Genomic DNA, 15,677 nt, shown 5'->3' on the forward strand with positions numbered 1-15,677 from the left:
ATCAAAACGTTCACCAACTGTTGAGGCGAGAGACAGCTAGCTCTTCATGTCTGCACCTGTACATGATATTGTATTTGTAGACTGCAAACAGGGAGGTGAGAACGGGAATGCATACCCCAGTGCGGAACAGGTCTAAACTTCAGTCTGTAGTCTACAGACTACACACACACACACACACACACACACACACACACTCACACACACACACACACACACACACACACACACACTCACACACAATGCAGTGTACGTCTAACGCCATAACAAGGTGCTGAACACTCGCGGACACAATCAAACACACAGTTGCGAGAGCAAGACGATCGTGCGTTACACTATTATTTTACTGAAATGGCAGGGTTCAACTTTGAGACTCAGCTCCAAGAGAGACTTGGTGTCCCAGATGCAATTTGGCTTGGATACGTCCAAGTTGACCTGAACAAACCCGAGATAGGCCGTGGCTCGGATGCCACTGTGTATACAAGTGAGTTGGAGGGTCTCCCTGTTGCTGTGAAGGTCTTACATAGTATTTTACTCCAACAGGGCAATGTCGGGCGTGCAGCTCTTCTGCAGCGATTCGGCACTGAGTGCCTAGTCATGCGGCGACTGCAACATGAAAGAATTGTGCGACTCCTCGGGATCGGCATTGCTCCCAATCAATCTCCGTGTATAGTGGTAGAACTGATGGCCGGCTCGCTATTTGATCGAATTGGAGTTGAGCCAAGAGAGCCATTCGCTCAAAGCCTTCAGTATCTACTCGACGTGGCAGAAGGCTTGCGCTTTCTGCACGGCAAGAACATTTTGCACCGCGATTTGAAACCACGTAACATCTTGGTCACGGCAGGGCGAGCCAAGATAGCTGATGTTGGTTTGGCCCGCACTCTTCACGGTTGTCAAGGTGCGGACGTCACGGCTTTGACACGATGCCCCGGTACGCCTTATTTTATGCCGCCAGAGAGCCGACAAGTAGGAACAGCATACGACGAGAAACTGGATGTGTTTTCTCTAGGAGTGGTGATGCTGTCGCTGCTTGTGGGACGACCGCCTTCCCCAACTGAAGCTACTGTTCTGCTGGAGAATGGAACGCGGAGATCAGTTCCGGAGGGTCGCCGACGCAAAGCAGATCTGGATCGACTGGGCTCGGATCACCCACTGCATTCTCTAATCGTGTCGTGTCTGCATGATGATCCTGGATCTAGACCAACATCGGCTGATGTTCACATGCACTTACTGCAGATCTCACCTCGCTCTATGGTATGGATGTACTCACATAGTATTACATGACTTTGTACTCACTGTGCTGTACTGTTAGCATACAGCCTAGCTGGGTATACATGCAATGTGTACATGTAAATGGGTAATACTGGCTGATGCATGCCTGAATGGTGCAGCTACCAGAGCATACATTAGACCTGGCTTTGCCTATGTACACACTCATACTCTAAAAGCGCGTTCGCCAAATTGTCACTCTTTGACTTTTCCAGGAGATTCGCTTTTCTGAAGAGGTGGCCTTATTGGCCTCTTCAGAAAAACGAACTCCTCGAAACTCCTCAACCTCATCCGATGGGAGGGGTGGATTAGTTCCAAAGAGTTTGGAATAGCCACGTCATGTAGTACGTGGAGATGGTCGATCTGATCGGACGTCCTCATCGCCAAGACAATTCGACTGAAAAACTCTAAAATGCCAGAAACCGTTCTAATGGGACACTTCAACTAATGTCTTAAAAAAAATTGTTCAAACAGTTAAATGAAGACAATTCGAACGCCCCCTAAGTCTTAGCTGACTGTGCAGCATGACATTATATTACACATGATAAGGGTGCTGATATTTCAGTGGAGGCGGCGCACCCTGTCTGGACTCTTACACTTCAACAAGGCAAAACACTGACGTGTGCAAGATGATTGTATTGAAAAACACCGGCCTCACAATCACATGCTGGCTGGTGACCGGCTGTTCCTATGACATCAGCCATGTGACGTGTACTAGTACATAGGTAAAGAGTGCATCTGCAGTACATGTATGCATAGTATAGCCCAGTGAAATTATGTAATCAACTGGGGGGGGGGGGGGGTGTTATAGATTTGCATAGTCCCTTATCCAGAATGGTAACATGAAAACATAAAGTAGTGGATCAGAGCCATAAGGGGTCGTCCGTAATTAAAAAAATTAAAAAATCCGTCCTCATACAAAAGGGTTTGGGTGGTCAGGAGTGCTGGCAGAATTTAATTTTTAGATTTTTCCGAATACAACTTTCATAAACCTTTTTTTACTTCAGTGACTTTCATACAGTTGTTGCACTGGCTTTGCAGTGTACTGACTGTACTCGTAATGTCGCAAACACCAGTATGATGAACATGTAGTTGTAGGAAGTGCATGGCCGTTGGTAGACCTACTAAAACTAAAACAAACAAAAACCAGAAACAAAACAAACAAGTACAGTAGCTACTAGTACAATGTACCTGACACAGGTGCAGTCAGTGACCCTGGGGTCAGGAGTTCTTGTTTTATAGCTGGGCATTGGGAAAAATCAAAATATTAATGGGACAAAATGGGGTGGGTGGGTGGGTTAGAGACAATTTTTGACGGGGACGGATTTTTTTAATTTTCGATAATTACGGACGAGACTCCTGAATCCATAATAGCAGTGACCAGTTAGTACTAGTCACTATACAGAGATTACTGCTCCACTCCGTCAATTTTGAATTCTTCCTTACAAAATAATTGAATGCTTTCTTTCGGATTTGTGAAATTGTCTCATTGTACCACACACCACGGATTTTTTTGTTTTCTGAGATCCATGGGCACAAATGCTTGAATTGGGTGCACGCAGAGCATGATAATCCTTAGTGTGTGTGTGTGTGTGTGTGTGTGTGTGTGTGTGTGTGTGTGTGTGTGTGTGTGTGTGTGTGTGTGTGTGTGTGCGTGTGCATGTGTGTGTTTGTGTGTGAATATATGTATGTGTGCGTGTGTGCATGTGTGTGTGCATGTTTGTGAATATGTGTGTGCATGTGTATGTATGTGTTTGTGGATGGTATTATTTTTTACGTGTTTGTCTAGTCCGCAGATCGCTATTTGAGTCAGTTTTCAGACATTCTGACTCAACTGCAAACGATTTCCACACAACAGCAGGCAATCATCACCCGAGTGACAGCTGTGGAAGCGAAAGTGAACGGCATGGATGCATTGACGGAGAGAGTTTCCACCATCGACACTAACCTCAGTGCCCACTCATCAACTCTCGCTTCAATCAACTCCACCATGGATACACACTTGGCTGCAGTGGATTCACGCTCGGCTGAAGTGGACTCACGCTTTGCTGCTCTGGAGTCATGTGCCTCCAGACAGTCGTCTAGTGCCAGTGCTCAACGTGTGACGGTGACTACCTCACACAGCCGTGACTCTATTCCCAAACCCACTCCAGCACCACGCAGTACATCTTCTGCAGCACAACCAATGATGTCATCCAGCGCTTCCTCAGCTCAATTACCGGTTCGAGTGCCCAGACAAGGATCAGCCTCAGATCAGACTACCCTGCCCAGAAACACGTTGTCACCTTCACCATCAACAGCATCATCATCAGCAGCAGCGGCAGCAGTAGTAGCTGCATCTCTACCACGGAAGGTTGGTCTACTTTTGAAAGGCTTACTTTTACAAGTACAAGTTTATGCGACGGTGTATCAAATTTCTCCTACAGTCTGTTGCCCTGCATGACTGGGTGTGTAGTGGTACGTGTATGACGTCATCATGTATTAGTTGAGTATAGTTTACATACACACAACACTGGTGTGTGTTCAAGTCAGAGTTTCACTATGCAGGGCAACACCATGAGTATATATGACTAGTTATGCTACAAATGATATTAGTTTAGTCCTTTCCTTTGTTCGTTTTGCTGCCGACTCCATTGTTGTTGCCTCAATGATGAGTTGTGGTCATGGTAACGCTTGAAACTGCTTTGTCATAGACCTTCCGGAGGATTGATAGCGCTGCCCATTCTGATCAATTGTTGTAGGGTTGTATAGTCAAAAAATGTGTTCCCTCACCTTAGGGTGATGTATATCCCATCATCTACTCCTTATTAGGCCTTGACAGATTATGCTAATATTTTCGTGAAATTATGCTTTTCGCATTGCTGAAAAAATTGCAGAATTATGCTATTTTTATGCTAAAACTTATCAAATTATGCTCACATATGCTGCTTATGTACAGGTACAGTGTACATGTATATGATGGTTCTGTGCATGCAAAATGACAGGGGAATTTTTTTGTAGAGGGCGTTGTACTGTAGTAGCAAAAGTTCGTCGGGGTCAACGCACCGTCCGACCAAGCTACGACCGTCACTGATTGTAGTGGATGGGACATGTTATCAAAGGAGTCGTAAACCTACGACTTCCTGGTGCATCTAGTATGATCTACTTGTACTTGTACTTGTAGAACATGTACAACTGTATCGAATTTGATGCGAACAGGCGGATTATTCCAATTTATGCAATTTGCCTCGAATTATGCGATTATTCGATTTTGGTAGGAATTATGCGAAAAATTATGCTAGCATAATCTGTCAAGGCCTACTCCTTATACGAAACATGAGGTCAATGAAAATTTGAAATCGAAGTATGAAGTGTATGACCACCCAGCCAGGTTTGACATCACTACTTTCTCCCTCTATGGTCCTAGTGTCGATTGCTGTTGTTCTTACTGCTCTCCTGTATTGCAGCGTGATTACACACAGATCCGCAAATCAAGGTACTCATTTGGTAGTCACGGCAGTGGGAGAGATCAGTTTGAAGGCCCTTGGGGACTAGCATCCAACAAAGCTGGTGACCTGATCATCTGTGACAGCGACAACCACAGAATAAAGGTAATTGAACTCACAGTACATTGCTATCCGGCAACTACGGTGTGTATATAAATGTCACTCTGATGGATGGCCTGCTCGGGATGGTCTGTGTGTGCATTTGTAGAATTGAAAAATAAGGATCCCAATTGTTTAGGTTGAAGATGCTCAAGACTGTCTGAAACAGTAGTAGACAATCCCTTGGATGAATTCTTCAAAATTCTAAATTTTACGTTTTTGCACCATCCAGTTAACTTGTAAGCCCAGTGAACACAAGAGCTGAGAAGTTGATATAAGCAGAATGTCATTTCTCTTCAGACGTGATCAGTTTTTCTAAACTATCAAACTGGAGAAAGGTGATCATTGTAAATCACAAAAGACTTTGAATACCTGTGACACCCCCACTCGTCAATATTTTCTTGGCCGAGCCATTCCAATTTCACATCACCACCGCAACGAGGACATTTCCATTGTGATATTGATATCTCAGACCCTGAAGGCAGCTGCTTTGCTCCAACAGAGCTCATCAGTGCTGGTTGGTAATAGTGGATGATCCGGGTGAAGAGATATTGTTATAATAGGGTAAAACAGTCGCAAATGTGCGCTTTCTACATCGAAGTGTGGCATGCCATAGGACAATGAGGCTTTATGTGATAACAGATAGTGCAAGTGTGCGTTACTGGGACATGCTTTCAGGTCGTCTGCAGTACTAGAATTGGTACAAAATCAGCAAACAAAGAGAGGTGCTACTAGTAGCCAATAGCCACTCATACATGTACATACGAGTGCTGAATGTCCAAACACTGCACACTTGTATTGTAACATCTGCTAAAACTGCCGGTTATCACCTAACCCCTTTGTTTGCTAGGGCATGCTACACTAGAGAGAAACTGTGAAATTGGGAAAGTTTTCCCCTATACAACATCAATCACTCATTGTATCTTAATCAACCATTATCAACAACCTCCACTGATGAGCTTTGTCACCATGTTGGACCAAAAAGCTATCTGGAGGGTCTGAAAAGTCAATATCTCAACTAAATTGTCCTGGCTGAGGTGGTGACGTGCACGTGGAATGGGGTGGCTAACAGCACATTGGGTGTGTACATGTATGTGTGACTGACATTTTTGGACGAACTTTTCGCTAGATTCACACTATAGAACTGCAACTAAATGTTTACTACATGTATGTTTGGATCTGGGCTATGTATGGGTGCATGGTCGTGTTAACATTTGTAAATTGTATTCCTTTTTGTCAATACACTTAGATACACGGTGTTGATGGCCAGTTCAAGAAGATGACTGGTCAGGAGGGGACAAGCTGTGGAGAGTTCTGTGGCCCAACAGCTGTGCATGTAACAGATGATGAACGAGTGATCATTCTTGATACTCTCAACCACCGACTACAGGTATAGTCTCGGTGTTCCAATCATGTTGTAAGGATTACATGTAAACAGTAGCCTCTTTTACGTGCAAATTTGATCAACAATGCAGTAAAGCCAGCTGCTCGGATAAACAAAAGAGAAAACCTGCACACGGGTGGGGGGGGGGGGCGTCCGTAAATTCATGTATTTACTTAGAGACGTCAAATAGGCGTTTCTTTCTTGACCCACCCACCCCCAGCAAGGCCCCCGAAAAGTGCAGATAATACCACTCATAATAAACACCATGCTATGAACACATATACAGTACAGTCGACTCCACTTATATCGAACTCGCATATTAACGAATTTCGTGTTATAGCGAACCCTTGTCCATGTCCCAGTTTGAAACCATACAAAATTTGACCCATTATAGCGAAGTTACAGCAGCGTTTTCGTCTATAACGAACCAAATCTTGTAGGGCCGCATGTACATGTAAAGCAAGTGCACCTGAGTCATACTGTCATGGGCTACATGTGCCCCTGAACCTGAAACCAAGCCCAAGGATCCTGTTTCACACCTACAAGTCTGCTGGTAGCTGCCTGTCACTGCATGTAAGCGCATGTTTCTGGGAGTACAGAGTATGGCTGTGTATGTGTCCCTGTCTACTCTGCCGTGACGCGTGTAGTGCAGTGTAGTGCATCTCAACGCCTACCTGTACTAGCTGTAGCAGTGCTACATCATGTACATGTACACACACGGTATGGTATGCATGCACTCTGAAATGTACTTTTTAGAAACACCTTGCAGGCGAACCCACCACAAACGCCTGTTAGACTTCTCTAAGTAAATACATGTGTTTACACAGACGACCCCTGAGTAATCAACAACATACAATTACACATACAGTCAACTTCGTTTATAACGACACTCGGCGGGGCATCAAAAAGGTGTCCTTATTCGCGAAGTGTCGTTATACACGAAGTCTCATTATACGTATCACAGTTGGAAGGGACTTTGCTCTGGGCATGGAAATGCTGTCGTTATTCGCGAATTGTCGTTATATCCGCAGTCGTTATTAGCCAAGTGGACTGTACATGTACATTTTACACAAACTATGTTGTCATTTGATACCCACATTATAACCCATGCAGAAGTAAATACCTCTTTGTAATACAATTTTATTGAAATGATTTTCTTGCTGCAATGATGAGCACTTACTAACTAATGGCTCATGTTGCGAGCAAAACCTGTATTTGTGGGGCAGCACCACTGTTATTTCACACACTCACTCTCCTCTTCACACATTGGCCCACACACAGTAACACCCAAACACACACTTACACTAACATGCACCCACACACGCTCAACCACCCACCCACAGAATACACGCTCAACCACCCACCCACAGAATACACACTCAAAAACGTGCACATATCTGCATACATGCATTCCCTCGCGAGTGCACATAGAACCACACACACACACACACACACACACACACACACTGCCAACTTGTGACATTTCATGACCAGAGGCGATAAAAGGCTTATAGAACAGATGACAGATATATGTACATGTAGGTCACAGGATTGATACCAGGTAGAACATAGGATTCAGCCACATTGCAAAGAGAAAGAAATGTGTTGCGCCTCCAGACATGTGTGGCATGCAAGATAGCAGAGTTTGGAGAAGAATCATCAACAGAACAATGAAGCGGGCTGTCGCGATTGTTGGTGATGTCAGTCAGTGCGGAGAAGCCCAATTCATGACCGTCGTAAACCACCGCATTCTGCCATTACTGGCATTAGCCGTCTCAGACCGACAGATTATGGGGATGTCCCTAGCCGAAGTTTGAGGTCATGAGCAGCTGCATCCCATCACCTGTTTTTTTTTACTTGGAGCACATCCAAACAAGTACATGTATTGGGCAGCTGTCCAAACAGGAGTTGAATGGAAATCTGGGAGGTTTGGCATTCTGGCAAGGTGACCTAGCCCCTCAGGGCAATGCTGACCAAAACATGTTGAAATGCCTGGTTTCAAGGTCTGTTTTCAGCGGAGTCCAGCACTCAGTACTATACACTAGGATGGAGGCTATACAGGAAAAGTTTAGATGTCATTTGGTGCACAGGGACAGGTTTTGTGGACAAAAACACATCACAGTTCACAAAAGGTATTGTGTCCTTCAACATTGCGCCGGCACAATTCTCTTTTAACGAGTAAACCGGTGTCGCAACAGAACCAAGGTAGAGAGGAATAGGGGCAAATCCTCTGTTGCCTTCCCTTTCACAAAAACAATGTTGCCGATGTCAGATGGTGTGATGTTCCTATCAGCCACGAGGATTTTTTATCTTATCGACATTGATGTTTAAGGCCAAAATAACAGACACATCTGGCAACGTGCACAGTCCCCCCCACAAAACACACACAGACCTGAACACACATGCACACACACACACACACACACACACACACACACACAAACACACACACACACCTCATTCACCATTTGACGCCCATCGCCGGAGGCGATGATAGCGATGCTACAGCAGAAGCCATAGCAGCTTGTGCTGAGTGGGGGGGGGGGGGGACACACACACACACACACACACACACACACACATGCGCGCGCACACACACACCAGGGTCGGATCCAGGAATTTTCCAATGGGGGTTCAATTTTTTCCCACCCTACCCACAATGACGAAATGATGAGTCATTGATGACATACACAGGTGTAAGAGGGTCACACGTTCGCGTTATCGGTACAGCACGACAGCCAACATGTACTGTATATTGCATCCTGTACTTGAATATGCCAGCTATACAAATGAAACTTCATTTTCCCTATTTTCAACACTCTGCAGCTAAAACAAAACATTGTTAAAGACACGCAGCACAAGGAAGAAATTTTCACTTTCTTTGCTGCAGAATAGGTGATTGGTACTTTCTCCAGTAGCTCGTCTGTAATGATTGTCCATAATATTGTACTCCGAGCCGCCTGACGTTGACTCCACTGTACAGAAGGTTCCATATGGCAGGCTTCCTGCATCTTTCGTGTCTCAGTCATAATTGTCCCCAGTTCGGAGAAATTTTGATTATTGGATGATGGGACGGTGAATTTGAAGGTGATTTCCAAAGTTTCGCTCTTTGGTTTACCTTCGACACTAGTGGCTACACTTTTCTTTGGAGCGTCACCAAAATTCAATGGCAGCTGGTCTTGAGCCTGCCTCTTTAGACGCTTCGACGAACTCTAAGACAGCTCAAAAATCACGAGCCGCGACGACAATTACAGCACTGCACGGCCACTATTAAGAAACTAGTATTTGAAACTTACTTTCGAAGTTTCCGCAGCAGCTCAACAAATGCATGCACCTCTTTCTCCGAAGAGAACGCGTAGCTGTATATTCAGTGCAGATTTACTTTACTTTGTATTATCTACGTTCAAGACAACAAAGTACAATGTCATATAGATCTACCAAGCTGCATAGCTAGCGGACCGCTCTGGCCTGGGCCGACTGGGCCATAGCATGGGGCGTGCACGTCGCATGGGCATGGGTTAGTGGTCACACCCGAACTATTGTCGGAAAAAGCAGGGGGGTTCGTTCGAACCCCCGAACCCCCCCCCCGGATCCGCCCCTGCACACACACACACACACACACACACACACACACACACACACACACACACACACACACACACACACACACACACACCTGTCCTGTAGAGCCACTGCCACAGGGGTCACGTGGGCCCCGGAGGGGCATCAGAGAGGAAGATGGAGCACGCAGGCTGATGACGCCGGAGATGGTGGGGCAGACGGAACCGGCGAGAACACACGCATACATGGCTGAACGAATTACGCTGCTGGGCAGTCGGGCGCGGGCCAGTCCTCGAGCACCGGTGACGACCGCGGCCTTGCACAGACCGAAAGCAGCACACACACACACACACACACACACACACACACACATGCACGCACGCACACACACACACACACACACACACAAGTACGAGTATACTAGCCTTATACGAGTTTATTCCCGTAGCTATGCAGAAGACGTTACTTCAGTGACGTCTGGCGCTAGCCAGGGTCCACACAGCTTTAATTTGGTGTTTGTTTGTGTGTTTGTGTCACGCCTGGCGCTATCCGTATCTGACGGCAAAAAAGCATAGGATGTTATAAATTTTTCAATTCTCCTTTTTTTCAGGCATATCCTGGGATTCCAACCCGCACTATCGCCCTACATGCATTCCCCCATACACTTCGCATTCATACCCATTCTTCCAAGTTGCTTTACGTTATTATCTTGCGTTTGAAAGCCCTATTTGAATATTGCGGGCAGCTGTATGTGGCCAGCTGTGTTTGATGGCACGGTACGGTACGGGAGACGGTGTCGTATTACCCTCGATCGTACCTGTCCCGTACCTATTTCCTACCGTACCGTGCGATCAAAGACGGCTGGCCACAATGCATATTCAAATAGGGCTTTCAAATGCAAGATCACAATGTGAAATAACTTGGAAGAATTAGTATGTATGCGAAGTGTATCGGGGGATGCATGCAGGGCGCGCGATAGTGCGGGTTCGAATCCCAGGTTATGTCTAAAAAAAAAGGAATTTTTAAAGAATTTATAACATCCCTATGCTTTTTTTTTGTCTAGGTCATCAAGGCAAAAAAGCATAGCGTAGGGCCCTGAGCTTCCAAGCTCTCTCGTTTTCTTCTACACTTTGTATCATCACCACCTCGTTTACTAGCCTTTTTACTTAGTTTTATCACATTCATCATCATCATCTTATTTATTATCTTATGTGTCTATTGTATCACCACGCGACTACTAAACCTTTGTATGTTTGCCGCTTACCCTTACTTGTATGTTCACCGCTTACCCTTACTTTGTATGTTCACCGCTTACCCTTACTTTGTATGTTCACCGCTTACCCTTACTTGTATGTTCACCGCTTACCCTTACTTTGTATGTTCACCGCTTACCCTTACTTGTATGTTCACCGCTTACCCTTACTTTGTATGTTCACCGCTTACCCTTACTTGTATGTTCACCGCTTACCCTTACTTGTATGTTCACCGCTTACCCTTACTTGTATGTTCACCGCTTACCCTTACTTGTATGTGTGTCGCTTACCCTTACAGTAACTTGTAAGTAGTTCCCTAAAGTAGTAAAGTAGTTCCGTAAAGTCCACTGATGACTGCAGCAGAAAATTGGGTCTGGAATTACACACCCTTTTTTAACTCTAAACGTGTTCACTTGCATGGCAATGTCAGTGGCACTAATACTGCTCATCGCGTTAATTGTACTTTTGTCTCCTCGAAAACTGGTCCGAAGGATTTGACGAAGTTATTTGCCATTTCTAAATCATCGTGATTTCTCCTGTCCATCTCCATTCCCCTCTGCAGATCACTGACAAAGACTTCTCCGAGTTCAGCACCATAGGAAGGCATGGGTCAGGAATTGGCGAGTTCCACTACCCATATGGTGTTGTCCAAGTGAACCACAGCGCACTGGGCCAGTGCCTTGCTGTGACGGATACATGGAACCATCAAGTTCAGGTAATAACCAGACAGTACACACTGTACATGTACAGTTGTATTGTGTAAAATCCCTCTCCTACCCACTAACAGCGTACTGTGGTATACATAAAGATAGAACTAGCCTATATCACTGTTCAGCATCAAATTGTGGGAATGTTTTCAATCATGTAACAGCAGATCAATCATGTACTCTTAACACAGTACAATCCCAGTTGATAATTTTAGTGGAAGTCGATTGTAACATAATTATGCATTGGTAAGCGTGCATGTGTGTGTGTGTTGGAGGGGGGGGGGGGGTGGATGGTGAGTGCATGTTTGATGGGTGTGTCAGCTAGTTCTGTTGGTGGGTGCTCTAAAGCCAGATTGTGACTGCGTGTGTTGCCATCTACTATACATGTATTACAGTATTACGTTCACTGGAGGGGGGGGGGGGGGGGGGGGGAGGTAAATGCTGTCAAACCCTTTTCTGCACCATGTCCTAAACCACTCACACATGTGTGATGAGCCTATAAGTGGAATAATTTCCCGAAGTCCATCCAGAGTTAGTCGATTTCAGTATAAGATATCTGCCGTTGGATGGATCGATAGCCAATCCATCATCTCAATATGCCTTTGAATCCCTTGCCCTTCAAGCTTAGGAAATGAGCACGTAAAAGGACAAGCGCATTGGTATGCAGGTTGAGGGCATTTGGTGTGACGTGGGTGGGTGGAGCCGTTTGAGTGGGAGTGGGCGGGTTCATTTGGCTTGTGTTCGTGTGTGGGGGCTTGAGGGTGTGTACACGATTGTGTGTGTGTATGTGTGTTGTGCGTGTGCACTGTGTGTATGTGCGAGCATGTGTGTGTGTGTGTGTGTGTGTGTTTGTGTGTGTGTGTGTGTGTGTGTGTGTGTGTGTGTAGTGTGTGCGTGTATGTGCAAGCATTTATGTTTGTTTATGTGTGTGTGTGTGCGTGCGTGCGCGCGCGTGTGTGTATGTATGTGCAAGCATTTGTGTGTGTGTGTGTGTGTGTGTAGATGTGTGTGTGTGTGTGTGTGTGTGTGTGTGTGTGCGTGTGCGTGTGCGTGCGTGAGAGCGTTTATGTATGAACATGCATGTGGGTTCCATTGGCATATCGGTACATCACTACATGTTTGTGTTTTAGAAAGCTTCATAAAGCTCTGTCACAGCCCAACCACCAAATCTAGTTGTAAGTTGTGTGCAAATGAATTACATATCTCACAGGTTTACACACACACTTGAGAAGAATCAAAAGCGTTTCTGCTGTAACTCTGAGTTTCACGGTTTTAATCGATCATCAGACAACAACTCACAGGTGTATATTCTTCTATGTACACTGGTACTGTACAGGTTGTGCCATGCAGTGGTGAGACAGGATATGCATTTGGAACAAGAGGTAGTGGTCAAGGCCAATTTCAATATCCAAGCGGCATCACAGTGTACCACAACAGGTTATTAATTGCAGACGAGGACAACCATCGCATCCAGGTATGTTAACATGTTAATCTGGCAACAACGTCAACAATGACGGCGAATACGACAACAACCGCAATGACAACGACAGCAACAACGATGATGACGACGGAGACGACGGCGACAAACAACAACAATAACAACAACAACAACTACAACAACTACAGCAACAACAACAACAACAACAACAACAACAACAACAACAACAACAACAACAACAACAACAACAACAACAACAACAACAACAACAATGACGACGACAACAACAACACGTTACAACGACAACAACTACTACTACTACTACTAAAACTACTACAGCAACAGCAGCAGGAATGGAAGCAGTAGCAAGTTCAGCTTTATATCGTTGTGACAGGTCTTTGTAGGTGGCTGTTCCAAACTTTGGTGCTTACACTTCATACTGATTGACTTGACCCATGACTGACTTGTGACTGCCGTCTAGAGCCCATGAGCAGCAAGTAGAATGTTTGACTCAGGAAATCTGCAAAAAAGTGCCACCCTCTGCAATATGCAGTGTTCTGGGGAATTCCCCCTGTATCAGCTGAGCTTCAGAACGTTACTGTAATCTGTGCTCTGAGAGCACTGCAAAATGTGTTGCTCTCTGGCAAGAGCAGAGATCCAGAGTTTGGAGTAGCCACCTTCTTCAATTATATCCACTGAAATTGCAACATCTACATGTAGATCTGGAATTATATTGTTTCTTTTTTGCATGTCTAGTGTGCATGAGACTTTACTGCTATTGACAACCCATCTATCGGAATATACACTGGACAGGGTCGGGCAGGAAAATATTCATCCAATCAGAAATGAATGTTTACGTTATGCAAATGCTTGTTGGCCATGTTCGCCTAACTTATCCTTTTTAGTGGAGGAGTGTATAGGCTGATGTGAAGTTAGACTCTTAAACATCATGTCTATACATCATGTCACAAACCAAACAGTGTCTGTGCTACAATAAATACATACATAGTAGTCAAATGTTGGTGCCAGGTCCATGTTTTACCTCAGGTTTTGAGTTTTTACAGTTGCACACCAGTAACCTTATCATCACTACAGTCATAATGATAGTAGCTTTGCACTGTGTGTTGGAGTATTATTCTTACACTCCTGTTATATCTATACTCTTGCTGTCACCACAGTGGTGTGTGTGAATGTTCAATTTATTTATTCCTGCAAAAGGTGATGACCGTCGATGGAGAGTATATCACTTCGTTCGGGTCAAAGGGCAGCTCTTTTGGTCAGCTGCAGAGCCCGTATGGTGTCACTACAGATGCCTACGGCAATGTACTAGTCGCAGATCGTGGCAATGGACGTGTTATGGTAAGGAAAAGCTTGTTGTCGTGTTCTTCTTTCTAAATACCTACAGGCAGAGAGTAGTACCCAGTACATATACAACAGTGGAGCATGGTCAGTTTGTTGCTAGTCTGTGATTCATGGTCAGTACAATCATCAGACAACACTGATATGAACACAGAAAGTGATGTACACTGCATGCACAGAGTACGTTAGTAAAGCAAGAGTACATTACCTCTTACAGTTCAAAAAACAAGGGTACATTCTACTCTTCTACTACTTTCTTGTATAAAAGTGTGTCTCACATGTAAGCTTGCAATGAATACTAGTACTAGCATGATTTCCAAAATGGGACCTCTGGCACATATGCTTTAGGGTTTACCTAGTGTCCATGCATACTCAGACTGGGTGCAGTGCTGAATGTCTGGAGAACAGAGCAAGGAATACAGTGGACACACATCAATGCTACAACCAAATCATGGACGTGCTGTAGCTGTGTTCTTACTGTATGCTTGGCTTGCATACTGACATTTAGAGAAATGCCTAATCAGTTTAAGTAGAATTTAAGTACTTGTATAGGAGTATGCCTTCGAAGCCCATCTCTACAGTGAAATCAGTCTAACACGACCACTCAAGGGACCTTCAAAATGTGGTATCTGTTACCAGGTGGTCGCCTTATCCAAGGTCAATTGACTTGAAATAGCATCAATTGGTCCAGGTTGCAGTGGTCTTCTAGGACAGGTGGTCGCCTTATCCGAGTGACCGCCTTGACAGGTTTTACTGTACTTGAAATATACGTGCCATGTTGTGGTGGATTCAGTTTACGCCGGGGTAAGAGGACGTTGTTTGAGGTAATGTTACTGAATCCCTGACCACAACTGTCTCCATGTTGCTGGTTTGACGGTTATTCACCTTTCAATGAATGAAAACATACTTCAGAAGTAGCAAAGTGGTTTACACACCTATTGCATATTCCTTATTATCTGGAGTATTGTCATGACATCAGTCTGAGTGATGAATATTGTTTTTCTGTACTGTGCCCACCATGTATTTGTGCCGGTGAATCACTGCGGTTTCACTTGTAACACATATTTGATCCGATTTCTTGAACGTGGCAAATATTGCCACGTGAGTTTGGTTCTTCGCGGGTTT

At 44.8% G+C, this 15,677-nt stretch overlaps 1 protein-coding gene across 1 annotated transcript in view; it reads left to right on the top strand.

Moving 5' to 3' along the window:
• The first annotated feature begins 277 nt into the window (after positions 1–277).
• Positions 278–15,677, top strand: part of LOC135816970 (cyclin-dependent kinase-like 2) — a 198,421-nt gene continuing 183,021 nt past the window's right edge. The window contains exons 1-4 of the mRNA XM_065330074.1: positions 278–1,251; positions 3,056–3,619; positions 4,713–4,856; positions 6,100–6,240. Coding sequence (XP_065186146.1) covers positions 349–1,251; positions 3,056–3,619; positions 4,713–4,856; positions 6,100–6,240 — 1,752 coding nt within the window. The 5' untranslated portion in view covers positions 278–348. The remainder of the gene's footprint in view (positions 1,252–3,055; positions 3,620–4,712; positions 4,857–6,099; positions 6,241–15,677) is intronic.

This window comes from Sycon ciliatum, chromosome 5, assembly GCF_964019385.1.
Source record: "Sycon ciliatum chromosome 5, ocSycCili1.1, whole genome shotgun sequence".
In the NCBI taxonomy this organism is placed as follows: Eukaryota; Metazoa; Porifera; class Calcarea; order Leucosolenida; family Sycettidae; genus Sycon; species Sycon ciliatum.